General features: G+C 36.2%; 1 protein-coding gene across 2 annotated transcripts in view; it reads left to right on the forward strand.

The window, feature by feature from the left end:
* Window positions 1-27492, forward strand: part of CADPS2 (calcium dependent secretion activator 2) — a 284462-nt gene that overhangs the window by 193959 nt on the left and 63011 nt on the right. For both annotated transcript variants that reach the window (XM_084205822.1, XM_084205823.1), the window contains exons 13-17: window positions 144-331; window positions 11317-11418; window positions 15515-15578; window positions 17647-17770; window positions 20245-20265. In XM_084205822.1, the coding sequence (XP_084061948.1) occupies window positions 144-331; window positions 11317-11418; window positions 15515-15578; window positions 17647-17770; window positions 20245-20265 (499 nt within the window). The remainder of the gene's footprint in view (window positions 1-143; window positions 332-11316; window positions 11419-15514; window positions 15579-17646; window positions 17771-20244; window positions 20266-27492) is intronic.

Below are 27492 nucleotides of genomic sequence, written 5' to 3' on the forward strand. Positions count from 1 at the left end.
TCAGCATTAGTCAGATGGAAATCATTCTAATATACAAAGTTTATGTAATGGGCATAAAAATCTGTGTTTCTCTTCTTTGTCTGATTTAAAGCTGAGAGTGGGCAAATAAATCTCAAAATGTTGTGTGTTTTTTTTGCTTTCAGGGCTGGTTTAGCCCGGGTCAGGTCTTCGTGTTGGATGAATACTGCGCTCGCTACGGGGTGAGGGGCTGCCACCGCCACCTCTGCTACCTCGATGAGCTGATTGAATATTCAGAAAATGGTTCTGTCATTGATCCAACCTTGCTCCACTACAGCTTTGCATTTTGTGCTTCTCATGTTCATGGTAACAGGTAATTTAAGGATATCTTTTTTAACCCGTAGTATTTAAATGCCTAGTCTGAATAAAAGTATTTAAAGGCTCTTGCATTCACCAGGTAGGGAACTGGACACAACAGAATCAGTTCATCAAAGTTTTTTCAGGGGTACTGGAGGTTCCATACAAATTACTGTTAAAAGAAATCTCCTTTTAGCATGTACTATCTTATTGCAATATGTTTTCAAGATAAAAAACCTGTTAAAAGGTTTTTATCTTGAAAATATAAATGTTAAAAGGGTTGTCTTCTTCATTCTGCATTTATACTGTGGTACTAAATGGTGTTTCCAGTAAACATTTTGAACAATTATGCAGTTTAAGGGAAATTTTGACTTTTTCTGCAGTCTGTAGCTTGGCAACTAATCATACTATGCTGTGTTCTTCTGTCTGTGCTATCACAGAGAGAAATAAGATATATTGAGAATTAGCTGTAAACCCCAGCCAGGAAGAGCTAGGACACTTCTGGAGTCCTTTCCACTAGACAGGTAGACTACTTCAGGAGCTTTTGGCCACAATGATTGTCTTGGGATGACATCTTCATTCCACTTACAAGTGAAAGACTTAGAAAAAAAATAAGTTGCTTGAATGTGCTCTTTTTGCACGTTCTTTAAAAGGAGCCCTGCTTCATATATGTCATATCCCAGACTGTGAGAGGACAAGCTCTGCTGCTGGAGAGCGCCAGTTGCAGATCAGATCATTGGGTTGCTTGGGTCAGGAACGACCACAGGAGTCCTCTAGGCAAACCTCCTGCATGAGGCAGGGTCACTTATGAGGTCAGACCAGTTGCTCAGGGCTTTTTCCAGTCAGGACTTTCCCCCATTTGAGGCTGTCTGATTTCAGCGTAGTTAGATCTGTTGGCTGCTGTCTGCCACCCAGCACACCCCAGGGCTGTCATTGAGGCCACCTCAGCATCCCCCATTCTCCAGGCTCAGCAAGCCCAGCTCCCTCTGGTATCTGACCATCACAGTGGCAATTCAATAAACTTGCTCCCTGTCTTCTTTGTATTTGAGTGGGAAGTGGGGCAGGAAATCTATCAAATTATAGGGAACATGCATTTTTGTCTATTTTGTGCACTAGAGACTCCTGTATGGAATATGTTTAAGAAGTCCAAAAATAAAGAGGAGAAACCCAACAGATCCTCCCAACTGATCCAATCCTACCGCTAGGGGAAAAAAAACACAGTCCCAAAAGGAAATTACTATCTGGAGGTCCCCAAACTGAATCTTGATTAGTATTGGAAGAGAGATTTTCTGTCCAAGATGTATGCTTATGTTGCTTTGCTATCAGTCAGCCACAGAGGCTGTTTTACTTGTCCTCAAGCCAGAGAAGAAGAGCTAATCCTTAGGAAGGATATTGTTTCCTTCACTGGCTCAGACAAAGCCTCATCTGGAGTTGGGGATTTGTGACCTGAGTGATTTCATAGTGGTAGACTAACAATATATAATACATGATAATAATATCCAAAATTGAAATGTTTTTGAATGTGCTTGAAATGCTGTCAAGAATCTTAACATTCATACCAGTAAGTTAGGAGATTTCTGGCTTTTATTTGGTAACCTATTCTCTGTAAAAGCATGCTTCTTCATCAGTCCCTCAAGAACCTGACACATTCGTATTTCCTATTGAGTCCACGTCTTTGTTGTTTCTCGCCTTTTTATTATTGGATTCAACCTAAGAAGACAAACATATGTGATAATTGCTCAAACTTATTTCAAGAATTGAAAAGAAAGGTAGATACATTTCTTTTTAGTTGATAATTTGAGTGAAGGACAACCGTGCACGCAGTGCATGAAAATACCTCAGAGTGCACATCATTTACACAGTGGTAAGCACTCTGTATTCTGTCTGTTCCTACAGCACAGATATTCTCTGAATAGCATTATGAGTGTTTTAGGAATAAAAGAAGTGTTGAACAGAGAGGGTCTGACTAGAACTGAGATATTGTAAAAAGGAAGAAAAAAGAAACATGAAGAAAGAAAAAAAGTAAGTCAAGGACAGAGGCAGACACACTCACTCAGAATGACAGACACAGATATATGGGCACATAATATACCCACTCATTCATTTACTGCAGCACTAAGAAATAGTAAAAGGTAAAAGAGAATTTCACAGACAATGCACGACAGGCCAAAGTTCTAGGCTGGTCTCTGGCGTTATACATTTTTGTTTTGTAAGTCAGTCTGGGAATCAAAAAGACCACAGAACAAAGGGCTTTATACTCTGGCCATGATGTATTTAATTTATATGTCACCTTTGCTTCACAGAGGGATCTTAGACCCTCCCCAAGCCTGAGAAAGATCATCAAAATTGATCTTGAAGTCAGGTGGCAGAGGGACATGTAGAAACTCAGCTGTATCTGTAGTTCATATTGTCCATTTCTTTTATGGATGAATTTTAAAATAACAGGCAGTCTAGTGACATCAGTCAAACAATCAGATACAAGTTTCTCTCACCTTTGTTTCTGGTGAGGAGAATCTAAATCTGAATCAGCTTTGGCTCTTTCCACCCTTCAAAATCCTTCCAACATGTTTTTGAACCTTCAGGTGTCCCCTGTGCTGTTTTGCTGCACAGTAGGACGTGAAACTTGTTTCATGCTGCAGGCTGTAATCTTGCAGAATTTAACACAGTACTGTGGGTTTATTTCCAGACACCTGGAGTACACAGGTAGAAGTTTTGTTGTTGTAGAGCTCCAGGGACATTTGGAGCACAGAAGAGGCCTCCAGAGAAGGCTGTATGCAGCAGACCTTGTCTCCTGATCTCAGGACTAGAGCTGTCCCCAGCTTCTTTTTATTCTTTCCTGAGATGAAGATACTGACACCAACTTCTGCTAGATTTATCAAGCATACTTGTACTTTGTGTGTCTTATGCCAGTGTTGTTGGTTTAGGAACAGAAATGTTTACTCAGGGTCAAACACAACGTGCAGAGTCCTAGACTGAGAAATTTAAAGCTTATTTGTTCTTTTCCTTTCCCATTTGTTAGTCCATTACAACTGGGCTAACAAACTGCTTATTTAGAAAAGGTGTTTCTGCTTTTGTAGATGATAGTCTTAAGACATTCTCTTCCTAAATAACCAACAAGGAAAATATTTCACTTAAAAAATAGCAATGCTGTGTTTAAACAAATATACATCCTTGGTTTTGAGCCAACTATTTTATTTTCTTCTGTCAATAAAATCATCTTTCATTGTCTGTATTTCTGGTGCTATGTGGATTTACTGTACCATCTCCTTTGGCTTCTAATCACCATGATTTTCTTTTGAAATATTCCATGTTCATTCATATGAAATATTCTACATAGTCCTCATCAATACAGTTAGTATACAAGTAAACTTTTTGTTTGCACTTATGCATAAATTTATTGCTTGTGAAAGTGAAATGGACAGAACAGGGAACCATAGGACATTCCTGAATGATGACATTTCAGTCTAAACAGCCCAGGTAGGAGCTATTGTTTTCTTCCCCATCATGTTCACTCTTGTCTACTTTTCATGCTGTGACTTCTATTTAGTCCCTCTCGTCTGAAATGAATGCTGGTGGGTATCACATGAAGTGTGAAGTGACTTCTTTCCACCTGCTGAGTTACAGACTGAATTGAAAAATTCAAAATTCAAGCATATTCCCTTTTTATAACTTTTCTTATTCAGAAAGATATCTGATGAAATGGAAGTTCAGGTATGAGAAGTGAATGTGAAAGTAAGGCTACAAAAATCAGTATACAACTGAAGATTAGTAGGTTGGGAGTTTTTATCCTAGTTGTAAAAGCTTCAGCACAGGTGGTTTCTATAGAAGAACAGTCATATTGAGTCAGGGTTCTTCTAAGCCAGTCAGTCATCTGTCTCCAGCATTGACCTGCTTGGAGTAAAAGAAGAGCAAGCATGTGCAATATTTCCTCTTTCCAACTCCCAGCTCTTTGCAGCTCAGAATATGCCCTGTTTAGTGACCTGGAGTGAGTCTTTATTTCAGATACTTGTCCATTGCACCCCTGAACCCTTTTCACCCTCAACACCTCTGGCAGCAAGTTCCACAACTCAGCCTCCTCTTGCTTGAAGAACTATTGCTTTGAACTTGACTCCTACACATCTCATTTCATGCTCTGCTGCTGTTGGAGAGGTAAAGGAGAAAAAAGAAAAATCCTGTTCTGTCTCTTTGCTATTTAAGATTCAAGAAGTAGAAGTGAACAATGCAATGATTGCATTGGATGGAAGTTTTCTGCTAGGTGCTTATCCTTTTCTGGTGTTTCCCAGTGTTGATTTGCTCCTTTGACTGAACAGGGAGAATTTAAATAGAATTATCTGTCATAAGACCAGGATCTCCATTCTGAATAACAACTGTGTTTTCCTTACATTTATCTATGTTTGTCATTGTTTTCTGTTGTATTGCTACCTGATTTCATGGGGTCTTTCTGGAATTCCACACTATGCTACATAGCTAACAATAAAAATTACATTTTCTATCACCTCAGTTCTCAGCTGTTAGCCAGGTAATTTCTAAATACTGTAAAATAGCTGAAGTCTCAGCACAAATCTCTAGCAGAATTAGCAGAATTTTACTGATAACAAACCTTCACAGCAGATACTCACCTCTCTAATTTTAAGTGTAAATGTACTTACTCAGATGCTGTTTAATTGCCTTTAAAGCCTTTGATTAGGGACTGTCAAAAGAGCTTTGGAAATCCAGGTATTTCATATAAGTCAGGTCACACTCATCTACCTGCTTCCAATCCTTTCAGAGAATTCCAAGGTCAGAAGGTAAGACTTCTCTGTCTTATGGCTTCAAAGCCATACAGACTTGACGATAGGTAATATTTAACCAAATTTCCTTACTTTATCCTTAAATATCCTTATGTTATTGTTCCTTCTGACATTCTGGGATACATGTAATACTTACTGGCCTGTATTTCCCTTGGCTCCTGGGAGACTTTTTCTGATATTTATCCTCCCATTCTGATTCTGATCTCCCATTGCCCAGAAGTTCTTGATGAGAACTTTCACATACCTGCAGGTAATTCAGGTTGCCAGGTGGTCCTGGCAATTTACTGCTGTCTGTTCTTTCTCATTTGTTCCATAAAGGGTTTTTTTAGTTGCTTTCATTTTTAAAACATATTATGCTGAAAATGAAGAGTCCTTTTGCTATGGACACAGAAGGGTTCCAGCATAGAAGTCTTCTTCATAATGATTTACTTCATAATAATACACCAGTACAAAAAAATAATTTTCTATTTCTGTAGTAGCCTTGCCCTCTCTGAAAGCTCCTTTAAGGTCCTTGTCATCATTTGGCAATGTAGACTCTCTAATAGGCCTCTTGCTTTGGTTATGCTTGGAGGAAATAGAGTAGAATAAAGGGTTTCACTTCACAAGAGCAGTGAAACTATGGGAACTTTGGAGAGTGCTATGCATTCATGAAATTTTTTTCATTTTTTGTGTTTTGTGGTAAGAAACGCTATTGCAATTTTACACTTTGTGTCAAATCATAAAAGAATGCTCAGAGAAATCATCCCTTTTAAATCTGGGACAAGAAAATTCATGAAAATAAAGGAAATAGTATCATTACATTGCTCCGTCTTTTTTTTTTTTCCTGGAACTTCTGAATAGGTATTTTCTTCTCTGACTAACTTAACTTCAAAGTAAGGTTGTCTATATCTGGATAAGCTCTCCTTTGTTTTGTGTTGTTCATAAACAATTTGGAATACCACTTAAAATAAAATTCCAGAACTTAAGTCAGTAGTTTCACCACTTATCTGTGCATGGTCACCATCTGACACAAAAGATTTTGTCCAGCTGATCTCTTCCCAGGAGTGTTATGTTTTCATATGCACAGCTTTATATATAAAGTATTTGAATACCATGTAGACTTTTTCTTAGATGGTTTTCCCCAAAAAAAAGTTGCTAATGGGATTTAGTGGAGCAGTTTGGTTTTAAGGACTTGAAAATGCTTCCTCATTCTGCTGTTGCTTGTCCACTCTCAATCCTACATGTTCTGTGTTGTAATTACAGCAGGTGCAAGGTCTGCTTCTACTGGTTTTTATTGGCAATTGGACCTTCTGCTTTAATCCTAGATCTGTTCCAAGCTGCCCAACCGCTGGAGGAAGGAGCCTGAGTTCCCTTACAGTGTGGATCTTTGGGGAAGTGTGTAACATCAGTCTGCTAGTCTCTCTCGTGTTTGGTACAGCATTTAGAGATGTAACAAAAGTCTATTGTTTTTGTAGTTTGTCTCATTTTTCTATCAATCATTTATAGTGAAAATGGTGAGAGTGGATTTCTCATACTTAAACCCACGTTTTTGTTCAGAAGTCATTTGGTATCAGTCACCATTTGACCAAAACAATGGAATGAGTAAATTACCTTTCAGGATTGATAAGCTATGTGAGTTTGTGCTGCTAAAGGAGAAGCAGTATTCTCTCAATAAAAAGTTATCTCTCTTCTTCCAAGTGAATATCATCTTTTCTTTTTTCTGAGGCTTGTTGGGTAATGTTGAGAATAGAAATTTTTCACTAGGCCCTGGTTAAGCATCTTGCATCATCCAGTTCATCCTTCTTTTTTGGAAGCTGATCATGTCCAAGGTATATGAAGCACAGAGGAAGGCTTACCACCCCTAAACATTATACAGTATTTTGTTATTAATTTCAACTAATTACTGCCTTTACATAACCCTATATATTGGGTAAAATGACATTATATTAATACATACTTTGCTTTTCAGTAGAAAATATAACTGCATAAATGATTATTAAAATCAACCCAATGTATGATCTTAATCTGTTTTAGTGACCTTCAGAATTGGCCTTTTTCATTCCATTGTGAAAAAAGGGCATGGCCTGCAAGCAGATGTCAGAGCAGCATGAGAACTGCATACAGCAGAAGGCACTATTATGCCAGTTTTACGTGAAAAATATTCGAAGAACAGTTAATATAAACAAGAAAATGCTCAGTTTTGAAGTGTCTGCTGGTTAAGCAGTGTTTGAATGCCATGCAGTAATGCAGTCTTCTTTTTCTGTGATGAAAAGACGTCTGCTCTGTCCTTTTATAGGCCAATAGTGGAAATCAGCATTCTTACATTTCTGTAACATAAACCATGGACTCTAAAAAAGCCTTAATACAGTTGCATTTTAAAGAAAAGTTTGTGTATTTAAGTTCTTGAATATGAAGTCCTATACAGAGACAATGAAAAATCTACATCAAAGTCTAAAAAAATTTAATCTTTGGTTTTCTAAGAAACAAGCAGTCAAACAAGCAGTTTATCTTGCTAATTTGAAACTTGTCACTCTTCTTTCATTTGATTGTACATACTGCTGGACATAAAAACATGTGCCTTCAGAAAGCAGTGAAGTCTTTTAAAACAATTTGTTTCTAGAAGAAAGGATGTCTTTTAAGTTTGGTTTTGTTTTTTCTATGTCCTTCAAATGTAGTTTATTACAGAAATGTCTTAAAGACCTTAGCTGAAGTTTTTGGTTTTTTTTTAATTTTGTTTTTCATAATAATTTCCCATCTTGCTCTAGCAAGATGGCAAATTCTTTTTGGTCAGCCTTACTGTTCATACCTATGTGTATGTTAGAATATCAATCTGTTCATTACTTTCCTCATACTCTTTTTTTTTCATGACACACCAAAGGGATGGTCTTTTTTTTTAATGAGGAAGACACATTGAAAATACTTTTATAATTTTTAAAACATGCAAAGATGCAACAAAGCACCAGTATCAATGATGTTCCAGTGGAAGAAAGTCAGGCATGTTCAGTTAGTATTTCCAAGGCTGTCTTAACAAAGCAGCCTTGATTAAGGATAACAATTCTCTCTCTGAGAGGCCACTAGGAGAAGCTGTTTCCAAAGTTGAGGACTGGAAACAATCCACAGCCAACCCAGTGTCCATTTCTAATTCCTGTTGGAACAGGAATACAGTTTCATCTTACCTGTTGTAGGTCTTCACAATAATTTAATCCTACAATTCATCAAGTGACCTCTACAAATTATTGCAGGTTTTAAGACCCCTAGAGATCAAAATAATTCTAGATGATGCTCCGAGCCTAAAAGGATTACAAAATGTGAGGAAAAACAGTCCATTGCAACAGGAAAACCAAAATCCGCTGCCTAATCAGTCAGCTTCTCTAGAGTAACTGCTGTCAGGACAGCAATCTTGCAAGATTTCTGCAGTAAAAAATAAGTGTTAAAATTCTGGTCAACCTTTACTTTTGGTTCATTATTTATGTGGTTCATGGTTAAACAGCTGCTTTCCACCTGAATTTACTAGCCCTAGTTCATGAGGTATTTATTTCAATCTCTTCTGATATTTAAGTCTCAGCGAATTAAACAACTTGACTTGTGACCAGAGACGACATTATACCTGTACCAGTTAGACTGTGATCTAAGCAGGTGAGACAAGCCAATCCAAACCCAATTGACAGAGTCCTCAAAAAATGGTAAACTAATTTAAGTGAGAGAGAGAAGGCCACTCAGGTTTTGAGTGTTCACTGTTTCACCTAGTTCTCTAATTCTAAAAATCGTTGTGAACAATAAGGATGAAAAAGTGTTTGGAGGAAAGGAACATTCACTCTCCATTACCTCCTTGAGAAGATAATGTTAAAATGAAAACTCTTCTTAAGACAGTCCATCACTTTTCTTGGCTGAGTTCTTGTAAGAGAGTTCCCAGGCTGCAATATCAAAGCTTAGTACTAGTTTTGAATTGAAAAAAATCAAGTCCGTAACATTTGAGACAGCAGGAAAGACACATTTGTTGTTGCTTTTAATTGCAAAATAGTTCTGGCATAGTTCATGGATGGCCTAAACCTTTGAAAACTAAATGACTCTGTGGGCCTGATTTTCCTTGCAGGCACAGTAATCATAAATAAAAGTAACCAGATCAAAACAGTGCTATTTATTTTATTCAGTCTTCAAAGTAAATAAAGAAAAAATATCCATAATATTGAATGAGTGGAATTATTGCAATATTTATCTATTTTTAATATTTCAGCTTATCTCAGAAACAGGTTTTTTTTCCCATTGATTCTTTTCTAATCAGTAGTAGGTATATATTCCCTAAAGTAGAAAAATTATCACCAACATGATATGTCTCAGGACTGTGTTGAAAAAATGCATTTTTATATTATTGTTGCAATGAAGTTTGCAAGAAGAAGAGACAAAATTGTGGTTTAGACTTTGTGCTATTTTCTAAATTCAAGAGATGAATTTTTCAGTGCTTTAGGTGGTCATTTTCCAAAAACTTTTTGTGTACTCCTCTTTCTGGGACATCTGCTTCTATGCAAACACATATTTAGCAGTTATGAAAATTTTAGTTGTTGTCAACAAGGTTCCTTATGACAGGAAACCCAGTGAAGTGACAGGTCCCTGGTACATAGTGATCCTGGGCTTAGTGCAGGATGACAGATATGACATCCTACTGGCTCACCTTTTTCACTTACTGTTATCTGGACCCCTAGGTCTTTCCTGACATATATATGACATGCCTCAGCGAGGCTTAATATGACAGAACTATTTCCTTTATCAGTCCAGAGCACAATCTCTCCTGACAATGAAATCAGACAGTGCAATTTACTTAAATTTGAGCTCATTCCATTTGTCAGAAGGCTGAGGTAAAGTATCCTGGCATCCATCAAAAGAGAGAAGATAAGTTTTTTGCTCTTTCACATCAAATTTATACAATGGTGCATTGATGTGCCTCACTACTCCCGTCCCCACCATATCTGATTTTTTATTGTTGTCTTCACAATAATTTAAGGAAATCAGGCATTCTTTCCACCTTGACTTGACAGGTCACAAATATAAGTGATTTAAATGGTGAGAGGAGAGAATTGTTTATGTCATGACCAGGTAGCAACATATCCCTTCTAGGTTTAAGTATAGAGCAGAAAGTTGAAGTAACAATTTAGGGAAAAGATGCTCATAGAATCCTAGAATGATGCTTGGAACATTCAGAATGTTCAAAAAAAAATATTGTCTTTCTTTATGTAATTTTACTATAATTTTCTCAGTTCTAAAAACACTGGGACAGTTTTGTAGACTCTGGAGAAGATACAGGGCAGAGCCACACGTAGTGTCAGGTTCAGAAACTCAGGTGAAAAGCAGTAGCTGATTTGTTACCTTGGAGCTGGAAGTTAAGAAAGTAACAGGAACATTTCAGATCCTTCCTTTTAAAGTATGGTATATGTGGGGAAGTTGTGACTTCATGGCAAAAATAGTATTTGGGAACTATATATTTCATTTTTCTTTTTTTTGTCATAATTTAAATATAAATACATTAGTAAAACATTTAGGCTAAGACTTTAGATGAAGTGTATGTTTAACATACTAAATATAGGCTTATTTTTAATTCTTGTGACTTGAATTTGATGTTTAAAAATGCCAGTGCTTTTGGTTTTTAAAGACTTCTAGTTGCATCTTTAATGCTGCACCTGTATGGTGCAGTCTTGATTACATGATGCTATTTGTCAATATAGGATGGGGAATCAAACTCTGTCCTCACTATGCAGGATTCCTAGGTGCTGCCTGCTGTGGCTTTTCTCACTGTAGTTTCCCTCCCACCTTAACTTTAAAATAACTTCTGGCTGTATTGTGCCTCTAGGAAAATAAACAGAAGATTCAAGGAGATGAAATTTAACAAGATTTCAGTAGACCTCTCTGCTCTGACAATAGTACTAATTTTCTTGAGAAAAGATACTGTCTTTTGAAAGGATTTGGGAGAACTATGTGCTAACTTGTGTTCATATTGAGATGATGTAGAAATTTACAAACTTGGGGCTTGAATTCGAAAGTTCAACTCAAAAGAGAAATTCTTTGTCCAGCCTGTTCTTTAGCTATATTCACAAATAACTGTTTATCCTTGGAGACAATGAGAAAGAGGAAAGGGGAGTAAACACTCATGTTAAATGAAAACTTTAGAAATAAAGATCATTGTCCAACGGCAAATCAGCATGAAGAGATATCAATGGTTATTAAACATCTAATATTACAGGCCAGATGGAATTGGAACAGTGTCTGTGGAAGAGAAAGAAAGGTTTGAGGAAATCAAGGACAGACTTTCCTCCCTTTTGGAAAACCAAATAAGCCATTTCAGGTGAGTGTATAATTCATTCAATTAATACTACATTTTTTCTGGAAGAGTTTTCTTGTGGTGTTTAATTTTGGTCTTGAACAAGTGGAGTGAAAATAAAATGGTCTGCTTGCAAAGGAATAGCTTAAATATGGAATAATTTATTTACACAGGTGGTTGTACTTGAAATTTCTATGTGTAATATGTGAATTGATAGATATGATAGAAAAGATTGTGTAAGAATACAGGCCTTGATTTTGTTGATTTGTTCAAAGTTCAAGCTTTGTGTAACTCTAACCAAGAAAATGGTCTGAATGAAAGTGCCATAACTATTTCTGAATCACTATGGATCAAGAAAATCATTTGAGTAGAGAACATCTTTAATAGATGGCAGCTAAAACTTTTCTTGATGTGTAATGTAATTGTCTTGGTTTCATTATATCTTTCTTAAGTTAAGGATCATTGTGCTCAGTAAGGAGTTTGTCATGTTAAGGACTGTCAATACCAGCAGAAGGTGTTTAGAGAAGGAGTATGAGAAACAGAGGAAACATGGGATCTCCTGCTATTTTGCAGCAATTGATGGTGTATGAAACTTAGGATAAAAATTGCAGATGGACCACCAAACCTGTTACTTTGTCCCACTAAGCCAACCTATCAGCCACTATTCTGTCCAACTAGTCCTTTCAGACTATATGTATCGATTATTCTTGTCTCTGTATCACATCATAGCAACCACAGGTTCCACAGGTTAAATAGTTCTTTGTCAAACAGAACTTCTGTCTGGCAGGGTTGACTGTGAGCTTGTTGAATGCCTCTCTGGTTTGATGAGGTAAATATCTAGTGTTCAGTGGTATCACAGGTCATTGGGGATTTTTTTGAGCAGAGAGGACATAGCAGCCTTCCTTTGGGACTTCATATCCATATTAAACTAAAGAGGGCTAGAGCTCTCCTTGGAGAGTATTCCTTTCAGGGAAAAACAACAGTCTTTCCTCTTTCCTCCCTTCTGCAGGGACAAAGAGCTCTTGCAAGAGAAGTGATACAGAGTGCTCCCTACCTTCAGGCCTTCACATGCATGAGACTAATTAGAAAATCTCTAGTAGTCTAAATGATCTTTTGAGTTGGAAAAAATAAAAATCCCCATCATTTCTGTTAACCTGCACATTAGAGTTACGTTGATGAGCTTGGGCTGCAACAGTGACCATAGAACCTTTCTGCCTCAGTCTTGGTGTATTTTGAGCAAATTTAAACAGCATTAGAAATTCCTCCTTGAGAGCAATTAAATGTGTCATTCAAATATGAATGACTTCATCCTTCAGAGGACTCTAAGGTTTGCCTTAAAATCCATTTTAATCAATACAGATAAACTGTGCTCTGCCAGGTGAGGAGTAATTACTATTTCTTACTGTGAACAGATATTAGAAATAAAGTAATAGGTGAAATGTCTGGATTTAAATGATACTGGCATAATACTGAAAGAAAGAATAAAGATCGTGCCTTAGAATCTGAATTTATATAGCACATAAAGTCACAATGTAGGACATCCTGAGAAAGCATTGGAAGCAATATTTTAAATAAAACCTTGACTCAAGACATGTATAAGGATCTTTGTCAAGTAACAAAAAATAACCTTGGCTGTCAGATTGCTTTCTTAGGAAAATGTGGTATTAAAACAACTCCATATTTCAGTCCTTCAAAATTGTTGTGATAACTGTGAAATGCAGAATATTTGGAAAAATACATTCAACAGTGAGGATTTATGCAGAGTATACACTGAATTTCTCCTCTCTTTGGCCTTACTGTCCTTGAATGCCCTGTATTCCTGTTCATCAGGAACCTCCCAGGCTGGTTTCTTGTCTCCACTGTCCTTTCCACTGTCGGTTTGGCCATCCATGCTGTTTATTTGGTACATTTCCTAGAATATTTCAGAGACTTTCATGCCTTCCACGTTCAGATAAGTTTTATTATTTTTAAACACCAGATTCTCTATGGTAACCTCTTTATCTTCCTCATGGAATCACAGAGAGGGTGTCAGATTGTTTGCTACCACTTTAGTTTCTTAATTGTGGCATGCATTTGGCTCCTACTTTTTTGAATTTTACCTCAGGCTGTCTGTAGGTTTCTTGCTTTTTTTTGATTGTACCTTTTGCTTTTGTTTTTCAGGTTCTTCATTTTTTTTCCTAGATCCCATTCTTGAAATTGTATATACATTTACTAAATGTACATGTACTGAATTTTTTTGCCTGTTCTCTTTTGCTACATTATTAAATTGTATTGTATTGTGATTATTACTACAGAGCATCTCTTCTTCTCTGTACCTCTCAAACTATGTCCTCTTCACATTTGAGACTGAATCCAGAATAAGATGCTTTTTTGAGGGTCTTAAATTAGCTGTTCAAGGAAGCAATTCAAACCTGTGTCCTTAAATATTGTCATTATATCTTGTCCTAATGAGATATCAGTCAAGTGTATGTGTCTAGAGTTGAAATCTTGAATTTGCAAGATTTCACTCACTTAATCTCACTTAACATTTTGTAATCATACTGATCATTATAACTAGGGGATGAGTAGTACAGGCTTTCAAGGATCATCAGCATGGTTTTTTTCCCCTCTGGAAAATGTTGATACTTATTCTAAGCTTTGCCCTCTCTCTGTTGCTTAGTGTGGTGTGCACTGGTCAGCTGTTATGGACAGTTTAATTGAAGAGTGCATGTCTCTTCCTGCCTTTTCAGAGCAGCTCTGAACGTTTGCTGTGTCCACTTAAGTGACTAGGTCACACCCATCTGAAAAAGATGCTCTCCCTTGCCTGCCAACTGACCTGCACCTTCCAGTTTTAAAACCTCCCTACGGCCTTTTTAATTTTCATTTTCACTGCTATCAGCCTGGCTCCGTTATGATTAACATGCAGTCAGCCCATCCTGTGCTAGTGGCTGTCATCTAAAGTAGTTCTTAAGGTACTTACACCTTTCCTCTCTGTCACCTTCTCTGCCCACTGAGACTTCTGATCTCTGCCAGCCTCTCAGGCATCAAATGTGGAAGAGACAGTATTTCTGAGAAAGCTATCATGAAGGTCTTGAACTTTAACCTCTTGCCTGGCTGTGTGAATGTTATCTCTGGAGTCTTTACAGAGATAAAAGTAAATACTGGAATTTTCACTGCAGGAAATCCTGTTTTGACCTCATTTTATAAGGCTTTATTTTGGCTGACCAAAATGTAGATCTAAAATTCACTGGTCTGAATCGTTTTATCATTAGAAAAGATTTGACTAGTGGAAAGCATTAGAACAGGAAGCTACTGTTCTCAGTGAGTAATAATAAGAAAAAAATAATCTCAGCAAAGCAAAAAATCCTTTTTCCAATTGGGGATATCCCAGTAGGATTTTATAGACAGGATTAAGAGAGGTTACAGTTGCCTGAGCATTGTATTCTCCTTGACCTGCTATATTGCTTCATTCAGCTGACAAAAATAAAAAATAAAGCTATGAATGCAATCACTTTTTAATTTGCATAATTTTAGGAGTGGGTACGGTTTAAGTTGTAGCTGATAAAATTTAAGATGTGCTTTTCCAAGGCATTTTTAAAATAATAGAAAAAAAAACCACAGACTATCTGCCAGCATTGGTATCTCTAGAAATTAAAATATCTGACATTTTATCCTTGTCTTAATCCAATTTTAAAATAAAATACAATATACAGAATGATGCTTAACAAGTCCAGTAGCAGTAATGGCTACATGAGAAATAGTACCTCTTTCCAGGAAGATGACAATTAAACTCATCAGAGACCTTTAAATATCCTTCATAGCTGATAATTTGGAAGTGATGCTTTCTGCCTTTTAGGGTTTTTTCTGCACTTAGCCCTAAAATGAAATGCTGGTAGGCTGATACTGCTGTTATATGTATGTACTCAATGGTAAACTACTGAAGAGGCTTTCTGCTTTTATTTGTACTTCAGGTATGGGAGTCTTCTGCTAACATAATGCAAGTTGTATGCAGATACATCTTAAAATAAGTTCATAAAGCAGCTTTTATAATTCTGATAATTTTATGTTCTCCTTTTTTTCTTTCTCCTTTTTTTCCTTCTCCTTTTTTTTTTCTTTTTTTTTTTCTTTTTTACTTCTTAAGATACTGTTTCCCTTTTGGACGTCCTGAAGGAGCTTTAAAAGCCACACTTTCATTACTTGAAAGGGTAAGTTTGAGAACATATTTTAAGTTCTGCTGAGCCTGCATTTTTCTTTTGCATTCAGGTTGCTGAAAGCAGACTCATTAATTTGCTGCTGGTTTTAACTGCTTACTGGAATGATTGTTGTTTTGTTTTTCTCTCATTGTCTTTCACAGAGGCAAACAGCAGTTTTCTGCAGGACTTATTTACTGGACTTTCACTTCAAGCCACTGAATTGTAGTCAGTGACTCTGGTCCTTTTTCATTTAACATGTATCCAGGATTACCCTTAAAGTGATACAAGTTCTATTCTACAGCCCCCATTTCCTGCTGTTTATGCCATCTATGCTGCTGATATTGTCTGTACTCATATGTAATATTAAAAACCTTCTCTATAATTCAAATAATATTCAATAAATGCATCATCTGAGTCAATTTAAGAAGCAAAAGCTATACACAGCAAATCTGACATGGGCAGCTGTAATTGTAAACTCCTGCCCAGCAAATCCTCTTGTGTTGACTGGAAAGGAGAATACCTCATAATGATAAAAGCATCTCAGTCATCTCTGTGGAAAAAGGACTTTAAATTCCAGCAGAGATTCCAAAGGAATTGTATCAGCAGGAGTCTGATGAAGTTATGAATTCAAAAAAAGCTTAGGTCCCAGGCTCTGTTGCTTTGCCAAAATTTGAAAGGTGGTCCTTACAAATATTAGTTATTCTGCGGTGCAGAACACTTCATGGATAGAGATTCTCTCTTAGAAAACCTCTGCCATGTTCAGAAAACACATAGGGAGTCTAGGTGTATATGTTTCATTTCACTTACCATCTCAGTGACTGTAGTGCTGTGTAGGTTCCTTTGTGCTTTTTGAAACATCCATTTCCTCTCCCCTTTCCTGCTGTTGCAGATGGTAATGGTTCTGTAACTGGTGCTCAAGCAGCACCACTGTCAGTCTGGACTGGGAATAAATGTGCTTTCCTGCATTTGTGAATGCAGAATAGGTTAGAACCATTTTATTTTACTCGTCTTTGAAAAATTTGAAAAAAAAGCCGACCAAGAACAAAGGGTTTTGAATACTGTAAATTCACTTGTTGATAACTCAGAAGTTATTAATTGAAAAAGCAAGTAAACACAGATAGAGAAGTCATATTTGTATGCAGGTATTCTGGAAGTCTGCTTTGCAGGTATTCTGGAAGTCTTTTTCCTAACAGCTTCTCTGCTGCTGAACTTGTTTCTTTTCTACCACATCCTTCCCTAGACTGCATCTCTTGCTCCCTTCTTTTAACAGTAACTTTTAGATAAATAAAGGTGTAGTTTGTCCAGGGATCCACTTGAGAAGCATTTTTTTAAGGTTGTGAGTTATCAGAAATTTTATTATTTACATGAAAATGTGATAAAAACATATTTTGTTTACACTTACTTGTTGAAAGTTAATGGAGTGCAGAATTAAATTAAAAATGCAAGTGAATCATCTACATTTTTTTTAACATAGTAGTCCAGAGTATATTATACTGCATTCATTTAAAGAGGTATGGATTCTTGGTTTACCTCACTTGCAATAGGTGAGGTAACAACCCACATGTTTTAAAAACACTTATATGGACTCTTCTTCTACTTGGCCATAATAAAATATTCTGCTGGAAGTTCAATGTTTTCCCTGCCCACTATATAGATGACATTTTTTTCACAGCAAGGACAGGTTGAATTTCAATAACTTTACCCTGTTGAAGAGTCCATGGTTCTGCAATGGTGGAAGCTTTTCCACAGCTGAGAACCAAGCCAATTTCCACAATCACATCTTCAGTGGTAACCGTGATCCAGCCCACCCACTGAATGCTCTTGTTCTACTGATCTTGATGTCACCCAAAGACTGACTGGCATACTGCAAGATGGCAAACAGGAGGGGTAAATATTGTACAGGCAGTCAAATCAGGGCTGAACAGAAACCTTCAAAGATGAAGATCCACCAGCTGAAATAGTTCCTTTTTGACTTCTGCCTTTAATCATTATCAGATCTGTAGTAACTTTAGGACACTTTTATCATTTTCCTGGGGGTTTGGGTAATTGTAATGAAGTGGTATAATTGTCTCTGACACAGGTTTTAATGAAAGATATTGCCACTCCTATACCAGCAGAAGAGGTGAAGAAAGTGGTTAGAAAATGTCTGGAGAAGGCTGCCTTGATCAATTACACACGACTTACAGAATATGCCAAAATAGAAGGTTAGTACAGCAATCAACTGCCGAGGCGGCTGTAAAAGCCAACAATGCCCATTAACTGCATATTCTGTGAGCTGCCTTTTCCCTTTCCAGAACAAACCCCTTCCACAGCAAGGGGAAATGTCTCATTAAAATCTCAGCTGGTGAACTGTGGAGCTTTTTCCTATTCATTGCTTTAATATGCCTCCTGGGACCCTGTTTGAATAAAAGACTAGGACTTCCTAATTTAAGTTGCCCTTTGTTCTTACTTTTGAGTTCTTCATAAATTTGCGAGGTTGTTTATGGGTTATTTTTTTAATTTCTCTAGCTATTTCTAGTGATTAAACTACTGACAGGAAATTCTTTCCTTAACAGCAGTGTCGCTGCCTTGAAATTTGAAAACTGTGTATATATTCTTTTCTGAAGTATTTAAAAGGCAGACAAATAGATAAATGCTATTTATTTTTGCTACTCTGTTATCAGATGTATAATAATAATCTAATTATTAAAACCTTAATTGCATCCTGATTTAATGAATTAAGGGGACAAAATACTAAGTTTGAAGGTAATCAGGAGTTTTTATGGAAGTTTGGTATGTTCTATAAAGTATATCATGAAACTAACTAAAATTTTGCTTTCAAAAATGGCCAGGATGCACAATGTCATTTTACTATTTGTAAACCTTATGTAGAACAAAAAGGAAGTCATAATAGTCAAATGCCTTGTTAAGACAGACTTTTATTCTCCATAAAGTACAAAAAGCTAGAGATACTCCTTTCCAAGTGAATTCAAGAACAGAAAGCTGTATGCACTAGAGTTTTGGAGCTAATCTCAGGAAAATATTGCAGGATTAATTCTGGTTTTTGAAAAATACTAATATTATGCATATTAATTTTTTTAATAGCATGTATTTTTAGCAATACACCAGAAGAAACAGAACTAGCTTAGGAACAAATTGAAGAAATCTAAAATTTTTAGCAGTATTATAAAGCAAACTTTTTTTCCCATTTTTTATCTCTGCTCAAATTCTCTGAAAAACATGAGTTAACCGATCTCACAAGTGATTAACAAAAGATCCATCTCATCACTATAGCAACCAGTATTATATCATGGAAGTAACAACATGAAACCATCCTAGTAACCAGTTTATCATAATTAATTATGATATCATGTTGTGTTAAAGAAAAAAAGGATGAATATTAAATCTATTCTGGAAAAGGAAAAGGAAAAAAAAGAATGTTTTCTTTCATTTTTTTAATATTTCTGTATTCATAAAGGGAAATGATGTTAATGTTCAGTATTTAAGTTGTGTGTCAAACCTGTTGAAATGAGTATAAAAATAGAAACATTTTTATAATTTGAAAAAAGCTTGCAAAAGATACCAGAACACACTGAAAATAAAATGGATTGGAAAGTTTTTTGTCATGATGTAAATAAATCTTTTCCCAAGATTTTTTACTGTGTCCTAGAGAATTGTGGGACTTCCCCTGAAGTAGCAAAGTTTGCACTTTAGGATATTCACACTGTTAACACCGAGTGAGCTGGAATAGCACATGAAACTGACTCCCATATTTCAACTTGCAGTTTTCTTTTCTTGGATTTATTGCCTTTTGGTTGGAACACAACTAGATTTATTTAAGTAGTTTTACACTCATGTTGTTGTAAACTCAAAGCACAATACATCATTGCATATATAAAGAGAAATAGGTGAAGTACTTTTGTGGGAATAAAGTACTGTTGAAAGTGAAGGACTCCAGCATCGTCACATCAGAAAATTCAATGCACAGCATTTCAATGGCAATGAGACCTGTATTGATATCTTTTGATGCTCTGGTCATCACAAACATCCTACTTTTGTACCAATATAAAAGTAATATTTTTCAGCAATAGGTTTCATTCTGCTCCTTTAGGTTTATAGGAGCATTATTGCATCTGTGCACTGAAGTTATATTCTTCTCTTGAAAGTAATATTAGTGTTTGCATTAAATGCTTACTCCTCAAATTGCATACAGAAAGCATAAAGTCCTTATCTTTATAATATTACTGATGTCCTCAAATGTGGCTGGCACATCTTTTGGGGATTTTTGTCCTTTCACTATTTCTTTAGTGAACAACATCATATTAGTCAGTGTCATGGCCAAAATGTAAATATTACAGGATAATATCAGCTATAGACCAATAGCAAATACCTAAAAAGTAGAAATACAAAGAAGGTTCTAATACAAATAATATTCTCATACATGTTTCTGAATTCCCATGCACAATATGGATGCAAGGTCTGTGCCTGCGCTTGAAATAAAGACTATATAGATCTAGTAAATGCAAATATATTACTCAGAAATATGCACCATGTCTCCCTACAGGAAAAATCCCATCACTTGTGTTGTGTACTCAGGATGTTAAGAAGCTATGAACTCCTAATGTGGTATTTATTCTTCTCTAATTATATGAGTTTTATTTCTGATTATGTTTTTCTTTCCCTGTTTTTTCTTATTTAGCAACAGCAGAAAAGGACTCAGGTGATTACTATTTGTGTGCATGTCTGCATGTATTACAGATGTAGTGTGCTGTGTCTGTTGTTATTATTTTTCTTGATTTGAACAATACCAAGACACTGACCAGAACATTTGTGAATATTAAAATTAATTTTGGTGTAGTTTAGTCCATGTATTTACACTGATACTTAGTTATGATGTACCTATTTATTAGCAGTTTAGCTTTCTGTTTTGGAATATGATGAAGTTGTATTTTCTGTGAAAGGGAAATAACTAAATGATGCAGAAAAGTTTTATTTTGTTAAATTCAAAAACAGTTTGTCTATTTTGAGAAATGTAATTTCATAGTCCTCTGCAAAAATTGTATGTCGTAACAGAATTGCTCAATTTATTAATGAAGATATCGCTATGAAAACTAATTTTGTAAAACTGGTTTTACATTTCTCTGATGTGGCTTTGTTTAGTGATACATTTTTTTTTCTAGGTATAGCTGAGGGTTACATAGAAGGTAGTTCTTTGTGTCCCTAATTTCATGATGTTATGGTGTATATTCTCCAGTCATACAGGGAGAGGATTTTGAGTTCTTATATCCCAATATTTAAAAATCATCATACAAAGAGCACAGCTGAAGTAGTATTTGCAGCTGAGTAAAACTGGCTGCACAGAAATAGGAGGGATTGTGCATATCTGGACTGTGAAATAGAGCTGTGCATTGCTTTGTCTTACCTGACATACACACCCAAAGAACGATTGATTGTGGTGCTTTCTGGGGTTTCACAAACAGTATCAAACACTGTCATGGGAAGGAGCATTGAGTAGTAGTAATACTCTTGTGATGAGCTAATGAGTAGTACTCGTGATGAGTAGTAGTACTCTCGTGATCAGCTAATTTTCCATCTGGACAGACAGACTGGTGTGATGACAACAAAGTTGCATGAAGATAGTTCAAACAGAAACTCCTTGCCGATGTGGGGCTTGAAAATTACTGGCTAATTATTAAGAATACTTTTTTTAACAACTGTGTCCATAACTTATGTAAAAAAAATTCCCTGCTTTCCAAGACTTCCACTGTTTTTTGTTTAAAGGCTTTAAATGCCCTGTAAATAGGCGGTCTTTTGGAATTTTTAAAGAGAGCAGGCAGTGCACTGGTGGAATGGAAATTGATGCCACAGTCAGTTAGGGTGAGTTGGTGGGAGCCCACATTGCTCAGGTGATCTGCTGACCCCTCCCATCAACAGGAGAGGCTCCTTAGGCAGGGGACTCCAAGTGCTCTGAAAGTCCTTCAGCAACTTCTCTGTGCAAGGACGATCTCACAGCATCAAATGTTTCCCTTCTATGGAAAACATAGAAAACAGTTTCCCTTCTATGTTAAATACCAAAAGCTAGGTAGCACAAATATTCAGTTTAATATTTTTACGCCTCTAGGTATTAAAGAAAATATCTCTTGAGATTAGAAAATCAGAAACAATTAATTGAAATTAATTGAAAATAATTTGGGAAAATGTAAAGATTTTTTCCTTTTACCTTTGCACTCCAAAACCTCGCCTGTGCACTTTTACACAATGTATACACTTTTATGCAATGCATGCACTTTTATACAATGTGTGTCACCTCAAGTGCAAATCTTTCTTGTGCCACACATTTGCTAATCTTAGTTTTTCTCAGGGTCTTTATGTGGGAAACCCAAAACCATTAAGCATAGATGACAGAGTTACAGACACGTAAATAAATAAATAAATAAATAAATAAATAAATAAATAAATAAATAAATAAATAAATAGCTGTACCTGATTTTAATCATTTTACATTAGGTTTCTCCATGCTTTGAAAGGAACCATAGCCCTTCTTAACACAGGATAGTGAAGTTGTCCCTTAAGTGACCTGGCAAATAACTAGATTAGAGAATGGATGAGAGGAAAGCCTATCACATATAGTGAGTAAGTTCACTGTCTCAGTTAGCTGAAGCTAGAGGTTTATAGGCTGCATTTATAATTTAGTTGCTTAATCAAATGCCAGTTCCAAATAAAAATGCAACTGAAAATTAATCAAAAACTCAGAAAAAAATCATTTTATTGAAAGGTGTAGCTAGACTGTATCCACTGGAATTTTGTGAAGCATTGAACATATTTCTCTGATGCAAAAGACAAAGCCACTGAGATGAATCCCAACATGATGACATTTTAGGGCCAAATCCTGCTCCTGTTGTTCTCTCTAGCTGGACTTCTACACATTTCATAATGAACTTGATGTAGAATATGCTTAGCCCTGATACCATATATTGCACTTTTGTGGAAAATGAGAAAAACTATGTCTAGATAACTGTTATTTACCCTTTAACTTGTGCACTATATACTGATAATGAAGCTTGAATTTCAGGAGTGTCCTTGTTAGGTAATACAGAGGTGAATATGCAAATTCTTCTTGTTGTGAGAACCCTTTCTTGGCAGTGTGGTTGCCAGGTTCCCAGGTCTATTCCCCAAGTGCTCTCATTTTCAGTCTCAGCTGAACAAATCTCTGAAGGTTTTCCCAAAGACAGTGGTTACTTTCTTAATAGCAAACATGGTGGCAGAAGCAGCACTTCTATCAAAAATATTTGTTTACAGTCAGGATGACATTTTATTGAGCATCCCTCATCATTGTACTGTTATGAATATAGAATAGATGTTTTTAACAAAAATTACATTTGCCATGGCAATTATTCAGGGTTCAGCATGTCATTCCTTATTACATGTACAGCTGAATTTCTCATGGAGTAGCTAATCTGCTCAGTCAGTGTAATTACTATTATGAAGAGAATAGCAGGAAACCTACTATTATAATTTTGAACTATATCTAAGAACTCTCAAATAATGTCCTGGTAGTTTGCAGCAAGGGTTTATAATTTGTCAAGGATATGAATCAATACATGGAAATCTTTTTTTAAGTATGACCCATTTTCATTTCAGTATATGCTGTCTTTGAGATTTCACTACCTGAACTTTTTAAATCATTTTGTGCATGGCATGTATTCCTGTCTTATTCAGTATTTAACTTACATTAAATCTTCCTATAGATAATGTTGAACATAAATGGACCTGCCAGATTCTGAGGCCAGAGACAAACAGCATTCTTCATGTGCATTTTGCATACTTCCTGTGAAGAGCCTATAACATTTGCATGGCTCCCTCCCTCCCTGTTTTCTCTCCCTCAAAAAAGATGGACTTCCTTACACAGACTTCTTATTTTTTACTTATATTTTATACACATCCATACACACAGAGTAGTAAAATGCATTCTTTATTCTTTCTCATAAATTAATGTTTTTCCCTCTAAAATTTATTAGAAATCTGAATGGCTGAGGACTAATAAATTCTGCTATTGCTGTTGTTATTGTCTGAGAAAAGACAGAAACTTACACATAAATACATTTTTCAGCACAGGGGCATTATTTTGCTGTGCAGATATAAAAGGGATTAAAGTGGTAAATGTCTGTAAGGCAAACAGGGCAGTATTTATCATTGTCCATGAATATTAATTTCTGAAGCAATAGATGTAAACATTTGAATTATAAGTTCAGTTGCCTTTTACCTCACTATTTTTAAAATTCTGTAGTAACTCAGTATACTGGGCTCCTTCTGCCAAACAGTTTGAATAAAAGAAATAAGAATAAATTCCATTAAAATTGGAGCAAATAGTTACTCTGGAGTGTACAATTGTTCAAAGACAAATCAGTTGTCATGCCAAAATTTGTTTCTATCAGAAAGACTGCCAAAGGCTGAATAAATGTTAACTCCATACAAGAGAAGGTCAGGAGAAACTCAAAAGTTTGCTGGGGTTTAAGACATGGATCATTAACATCCTCATTACGTACAAGTTTCTAAAGGAAGGGTAGTATGTAAATGCCCTCAAGGCTCAGAAGGATCTGTCTGGCTTAAAAAAGAAGAACACTACAAACATTATTGAAGCTGAGAAGGCAAGTGGAGAGAGTCATTGTACGTGGAGAGGACTTGATTAAAGCTCTCCATGCATGTTCATTTCACTGAACAAACAGAAGTGGGTTGCACAGCAGCATAGCACCTTCTTGGTCTCTGTTGTGCAACTAAATGGAAAGGAGGATATGGGCAAACATCCCTGATTTCAGTTTTGGACCTGTAAAAGAATCCCCAGTCTGCATCCTGATACTCCTTTGTAAACATACCTACATCCTCCTTTAACAGTAGGGCTGAGGCAGTCTTTGCCACTGTGCTTCCCCTTTTCAGCCCCCTGCTTCACCCCAGAAAGGTCATTTCAAGTCCTGTGTGCTGTACAGGTGTATCATCAGCTTACAGTTAAATTAGTTCCCAAACTTAAGCATGCCAACCTCGTCCGTTATCCCAAGTGAGGGAGGGATAGTTCCATCCCTCATTAGCATTTCATCATCTCCAGTTCCTCCATGCCCTGTGATGCATTTTTAGGCAAGAGTTCAGTACTCATGCAACCTAGGTTTTCATCACCTTGTCTCAGAGTAGCTGCCTGTTCTTCATTTCTATCATTTCAGGAATCTTTCTCTGTTAAAGTTTGAATTCCATCTTCTTGAACATTGGTGACAAGAACTGTGCAAAGTCATCCCCATTAGATGTCTTGCACAGTATTAGCAGGGCTGTTATAGCAGAAACATTTTATCTGATATAAGAAGGTTCTGATGTTTGTATCATGCTTTTGTCACACAACCCTTCTGTGAAAAGTTAATTCAACCCAGTCTTAGAGTTTTGACCTATTCCCAGTTTATAGGAAATTTTTATTGCTGTTCATGTGTCAAAATGTATTGTCCCTTCTTTAACTCTTGAAGGTATTTTGATCCGTTTCTCTCTGCCATTCTTTGGAATTATCAAATTCTTGTTACTGCATCTTTCTATTTCCCATGTTTTACACACTGTCATTGTGCAATATTTATTCTGAAGTGCCTGGTGAAAATATTTAGGAAGCTAAGATGAATCTTCAAGGAATCTCTCAAGAATCCTCTGTTTGCACTTTCTCAGCACTGCTTATTCCTTTTCACTTGAGGCATCTTCTTTATACCCCACACAGTTTCTTTTTTAATCCTCATTTTCTTCAGCTTAACTGGTAGTTTTCCCATGAGGCACAGTATCAAATGCTTCATTAAAGTCAGAATAAATAAGATCTACTGAATTTCTTTTATACAAAAATATCCTATCTAGAAATGCACAAGTCTCGTTCAGCCTACCTTTGCACATCTGTGTTATATTATTTTATTTTCTGTTCATTTTATGTTCTCAATTAATAATTCTTCAAATTTCGTTTCAGTTAATAATTTTCAACATCTCTTTTCCCTTCTCCTTGCCTGCCTACATTAGATTTCTTGTTTTCATTTTTCAGTTAGGCTGCAAAATTTAAAATCTTAAAATATTCTGGTTTTTTAAAAATAATTTTTACCAAGTCTGCATTTTCAAGTGCCAGTTTCTCTCCATCTGATAGGTGAGTTATTAATCTGTTGAGTTCTCTTTATTCATGAAGCCTTGCAGTTTGGCATGTTTGTTATCTCTGAGTTTTATTGTAGAGTATCAGGAAGTGCTGAGAATATTAGTTCTTTCCCCCTTTGAAGTGAAATTAAAAGTGAGAAAAAGAAGGAAAGTACCAACTGCTTGTATCTGTGTTGCCAAAATCAGAATACAAAAACATCTTATTTAAATGCTTTGATGATCAGCTGGCAAAAAAATGAGATTTTGCTTCTGCTTTTACCTTTTTGATTTTGTTATTTTTATGCTTTTCAATGAGCCAAGATTTCCTTTAGAAAACAAAACAAAACAAAAACATGTGATTGCCTCATGAAGGTAATTCCATTGAATAGTATAAATTTTTTAAACCAGAAAATATTGTGGCATGACACACTTAATAAAATGGTAGGTCATGGAGTAGGAGATATGAACTCTAACTTTTTACAGAGCTCACAATCTTTCTGATTTAGCTAATAATGGTAATTAATTCTAATGTTTTTCCCCTAGAATTTAAAATGCTTTTGAAATAGTGGAAAGCAATTATGGAAAGACTGGTTTCAGCTTCATAATTAAAGCTAAATTCCACTATTTGTATAAAGCTGGATATTTTTTTAATGTGAAAAATATAGAATGTCCTTCCAGATCTACCTCCTTACTTTCTCATGCAGAATTAATTATTTGAGAAATTACACAAAAATTCAGCACAGTGAAATCTAAATTATCTGTGGGTAGATTATACCGGTTTTGGGTTAACTCTTCAGAGTCAGTTTAGGTTTAGTGGCATACTAGCTTCAAGTAATCTTGCAGGTTTCACATGTTGAAAGGACCAAATGAACGGGCCCTGCTGGAGCAGAGTTGGCTCCATAAAGCTCAAATTATGCTGTGTCTGTATCATCAATTACATTGTGTCCTGCTTTACTGTAGGCTCACTGGGGCTGTGAACTTGGGAGCTTCTCAGCATACTTGCCTTTTTTCCAGTACCTCTGCCTGGAGATGGGTTGGCTTTCCCGAGACACTGGTTCTGGACATGCTTGTTGGAAGAAAAGGAGGAAGGATGAAATATGAGGCAGGGAAAACCAGTAAGGGATATTTGCTGTGTCACTGAGGGGGAGACTGGCAGGCCAGAGTCAGGAGTCTCCTTGTTGCACTGTATTCATAACCAAGAAAAAAATGCCTCTCTAATGAGCAGATTCCTGTGTGCAGCAAATGTCAATGAGAAATTAATCACACATGTTTAACAGCTTACATGCTGGGGAGAAAATGAGAGGGGTGAATTGTGCATTTGTCTTCAAGGATGTCTTCAACTCTCTTGTGGAAAGAAAGCTTAAACTAGGTTTTAGACGCACTGTTGTTAGGTTTTAGACATCCTGATTGTCTCGAAAAGGAGGACTGGGGAGAAGTTCCCTGACCTGTGTGATGCAGGAGGTGAGACTGGATGATCTGACGGTCCCTTGTGGCCCGAGGCTCTGTTGGTTCATGAAGCAGTCACTTTTTCATTTCAGTAGTGCTTCACTCAGTTAACTTAGCTCATTTAACAATATTGCTCGGTACCTATGTGACTCACTGGTAATGCATACTTGAGAAAGCATCCATTATTTGCAAAGCCTGGTTTGCTTTTTCATTTTGGCAGGATGTGAAGCTCTAAACAGATGATTGATGGCTTTTTCTGTTTATTTTCTAAAAGATGTCAAGCAGCATATTTACTGACTTGACTCCTGCTGCAACTTGTTAGTTTGAACAGTGTAAACACATCTTAACAACCTTTAGTAATTGCGGG

Source organism: Fringilla coelebs (genome assembly GCF_963513975.1).
Source record: "Fringilla coelebs genome assembly, chromosome: 5".
Taxonomy (NCBI): Eukaryota; Metazoa; Chordata; class Aves; order Passeriformes; family Fringillidae; genus Fringilla; species Fringilla coelebs.